At 40.5% G+C, this 4033-nt stretch overlaps 1 protein-coding gene across 1 annotated transcript; it reads right to left on the bottom strand.

The window, feature by feature from the left end:
- Positions 1-2973: 2973 nt before the first annotated feature.
- On the bottom strand, positions 2974-4024 carry LOC118756711. Its single transcript, XM_036491459.1, has 2 exons — positions 3069-4024; positions 2974-3013 (listed from the first exon to the last, which is right to left on the bottom strand). Exons 1-2 carry the CDS (start codon positions 3729-3731, stop codon positions 3005-3007), a joined length of 672 nt encoding a protein of 223 aa, XP_036347352.1. The 5' UTR covers positions 3732-4024; the 3' UTR covers positions 2974-3004.
- Between the last annotated feature and the right edge of the window lie 9 nt (positions 4025-4033).

Here is a 4033-nt window from a genome sequence, read left to right as displayed (position 1 = left end):
CCCTTTGAACTTAGGGATTAGTTTGCTAGACGCTCCTGTCTGCGAGCTAATATTAGAAATTACTACATAATCTCCTAACTTAAAGTTGCATGGTTTTTTACGTTTAACATCTGAGTACCCTTTATTATAAGTTTGTGCTTTACATTGTTCAACTTCTGCTTGTTTTCTAAGATCTTCTATATTTTTGTGGTTCGGAGTGTTTAATAATTCTAACACATTCTCGCTCACACTATCTATGACCTTTCCTTTCTGTCGGACCCCGAATAGCAATACACTGGGTGCTCTTTGGTTGCCTTATGAACCGTATTATTCATAGCATGTTCTACTGACTCCAAGACATTTTCCCAGCCCACCTCTTTCTCAGCATCTAACATCTTAGTTATCATTGGACCTAAACTTTTATTCACAATTTCGGCCTGACCATTTGCTTGAGGTGAGCTTGTTGCTACTTTTATGTGTTCTATGTTATTATCTTCTAAGAAATTTTCGAACTCTCTCGACGTGAAACAAGTTCCCCGATCTGATACTATAGACCTCGGTCTGCTATACGCTCGAAAATAATCTTTTAGGGCTAAAACAGCTTCATTCGACGCTGTTGTCTTGGCCGGATACAAACGAACGAACTTCGTGAATGCATCGATTACTACCAACACGTGCTTGAACTTTGTTCCCTTGCTATGGATCGGTCCGTAATGATCAATGTGCACCATTTCGAATGGTTTATTTCCTTTTGGAATCATGTGTAACATTCCTTCTTTCTTACCGCTTTTATTTGAAAAGGCTATACACTTCAAGCAGTTTTCGATATGAACGGTTGCCTTTTTCCTAACATTCGGAAACCAATAACTTTTCCCTATAGTCTCTACAACCTTGTGTACTCCTAAGTGCCCCATTTCGTCGTGGTATTTATACAGAACATGTGGTTCCATGGACTCTGGCACATAGAAGAGTAAATCTTTATCTTTCTTTTTATACACTACCCCATTTCTCATTTCGAACTGGCTGCTCTCTTTAGACTCTAAGTCCTTTTTGATATCTTCTATGTGTTTATCTTTATTCTGACATATAATTAAATTTTCTTCAAACGTGTTGGTGTGAACCACCAAGACGTTATTTACTCTACTCAACGCGTCCACATGTTGCATCCTTTTGCCCTCTCTATGTTCGAGTTCGTAATCGTAATTTTGTAACTCTAGCGCCCACCTGGCAATCCTTGGGTTCATTTCTTTTTTATTTAGTGTCAGCGTCAGCGAATTGCAGTCAGTAATAATTTTAAATTTTATGCCTTGTAGGTATACCCTGAATCTCCTCAACGCGTATACTATCGCCAGTGTTTCTAGTTCGAAACTGTGATACCTAGACTCTACATCCGTTGTACGTTTCGAGAAATAAAAAACTGGATGTAGCTTATTATCCTTTTTCTTCTGAAGCAGTATCGCCCCGAAGCCTAGTGAACTCGCGTCGCAGTGGAGTTCTGTCGCATCACAAGGGTCGTATATCGCTAACACTGGGGAGGCTATTAACTTGGCTTTAAGTGTATCAAACGTTTCCATCTCCAGCTGACCGAATCGAAATTTTTCTTCTTTTTTCAAGAGGTCGTAAAGGGGTTTGGCTATGGTCGAAAAATCTTTAATGAACCTACGAAAGTAGGAGCAGAGTCCTAAGAAACTTTGCACTTCGTGCACTTTGGTTGGTACCGTAAAATTTTCAACTGCCTTCAATCCTTTTTTGTCAGCCCGTATCCCTTCGCCCGTGATCGCGTAACCTAAATATGAAATTTCTGCCGAGAAAAACTCGCACTTATCTAATCGCAACTCTAGTTTATTCTCAACCAGACACCGAAAAACTTTTCTCAAAATGTGAATATGTTCATCTACAGTCTCTGTCGCGATCATAATATCGTCCAGGTACACAATTACTTCTCCACTGCATATCATTTCCGAGAATATCTTATTTACAAACTTTTGAAAAATAGCCGGAGCGTTTCTTAGCCCAAACGGCATTCTTAAGAATTCAAATTGCCCTAGTGGCGTTGTAAACGAGGTATATTTTACTGACTTTTCTTCAACAAACACATGAAAAAATCCATTTTTCAGGTCTAACTTCGTGAACAACTTTTTGTTTACTAACCGATCCAACAAGTCATCAATCAGTGGTATAGGGTAGTTATCCTTTGCCGTGACTTTATTAAGTTTCCTGTAATCGACGCACATTCGGAGTTCGCCCGTTTTCTTTTTCACCAAAACTATAGGAGAAACGAATTCTGAACTACTAGGGCGAATATACCTTTTTTCTAAGTAGTCATCTAATATCTTTTGTAGCTCTGCCTTTTCGGTATACGAAAGTCTTCGTGGAGCGCAACTGAAAACTTTTTCGTCTTCCAAAGCTAAACTTATTTCCTGCCTGACCCTAGGCTCTTTTGGTCTTTTTGCACACAAATATTCTTCTCGGAACAACTCTTGAAAATACTTTTTGTCTTTGTAACTTATTTTGTCGCTAATCATATACTCAGTTTCGCCCATTTCAGGAATTTCTATCGCTAATATTTCGTTGACGGCTTCGTTCACTATTTTGTATGTAGAACTACCACTAACCACTTCTTCTTTATCTGTGACACTAACCTTTGGCACAACCGCTGCTTTGTATGTTGAATTTTTACTGGCCACCTTTTCTTTGTTACAAACATTAAGATTCGTTACACTGTTTACAACATCTGTGTCTGCAGTTTCATCCATAAACCCTACATCACCGATTTTAAGCTTGGCTTCGCTTGCCTGAATAAAATTTCTGCCTAAAATTACTGAATAACTAATCGATTCGTCAGGAACTACTATAAGTTCAATCAACACGTTTTTATTGAGCACTTTGACATAACAAAATATTTTTCCAAAAATTGATAGTTTTGACTTATTGAGACCATAGTATGAGTTTCTTTCATCTTGTAACTGCACTCTTCCCGGTACAAGGCTTTTCTTTACAAGACTTATTGGGCTCCCCGAATCGACTAGGCATTCTATAACCATATCAACATTAAGATTATCTACGATACTAATACTAAAATAACTTACAAAATTGCTACTGGATGTCGACTTCTTGTAGTTTTTGCAGCTCGCCGCAAAATGTCCGCGTTCGCCACACGCAAAGCACGTCCCGTATTCGCGCTTAGGCTTGCTGCACTCTTTTGCGATGTGGCCGGAGCAATTGCAGTTGTAGCACCTTAGCCGCTCTTCACCACTTTGTAAATTCGTTTTTGGTGCGGCTCGTCGCGGCAACTCGACAGTCCGAAATGCTCTAGTCACCTCACCAGCACTTTTAAAATTCTGAAGCTTGGCTTGTATCTGCAATTGTTTATGAGGAATGCCGTCTACGAGGTATTCAACAAATTCTTCGTCGCATAGGTTGAGGCCAGCGCTTAACAGCCGTTTCTCGTTAGCGTAGCTACTGAACTGTTCACCAAACTTCCAAATTCGCCTTTCAAATTTTCTACGTACATTGAGCAAGTTGTCTTTCTTTGCGAATATTGCCTCCATTTCTGCGAGGATTTCGCCAACAGTGCGCATAAACATCTTGTTGGAGTTGTACCACATCAGGGCTTCGCCTTTCATTTTGAGCCGTACGACTAAACTTAACGCCTCATCGCTGACTTGTAAAACTCGCTGAAAATGGAGCAACTGAGACCGCCACATGTCAAAATCCTCGCTTCCGTCATAGTCGGCCATAAGCTCCTTCATAGTCTCCAACCCAGGCTTAGCGTTGTCTGTTGCGACCGTCAATTTCGCTCCGCCTTGTTGTAACTCTAATTTTAGTTTAAGCAACTCTATCTCCTTTTCTAATAGACTTATTTTCGTACCATCGAATTCACGGGTGTTACTTGGGCCGCACCCTAGCTCACTTGTCACGCTAACAATTTCTTGCGAAAATTCGCGCCGCTCTACGCCACTGCCTCTAATCGCACCGTCGTTGCTATACGCACCGTCGTTGTTATGCGCACCATCGTTGTTAGACGCACCATCGTTGTTAGACGCACCATCGT

The sequence above is a fragment of the Rhagoletis pomonella genome, unplaced genomic scaffold (genome assembly GCF_013731165.1).
Source record: "Rhagoletis pomonella isolate Grant_MI unplaced genomic scaffold, Rhpom_1.0 Rhpom_scaffold_11789, whole genome shotgun sequence".
Classification (NCBI taxonomy): Eukaryota; Metazoa; Arthropoda; class Insecta; order Diptera; family Tephritidae; genus Rhagoletis; species Rhagoletis pomonella.
Note: the sequence above shows the minus strand (reverse complement) of the source record. Positions and strands in the feature narration are given on the sequence as shown.

What these genes read in the sequence shown, in the direction of transcription:
- LOC118756711 (XM_036491459.1), bottom strand. Translation starts at nt 3,731, where the DNA reads ATGAAGGAGCTTATGGCCGACTATGACGGAAGCGAGGATTTTGACATG.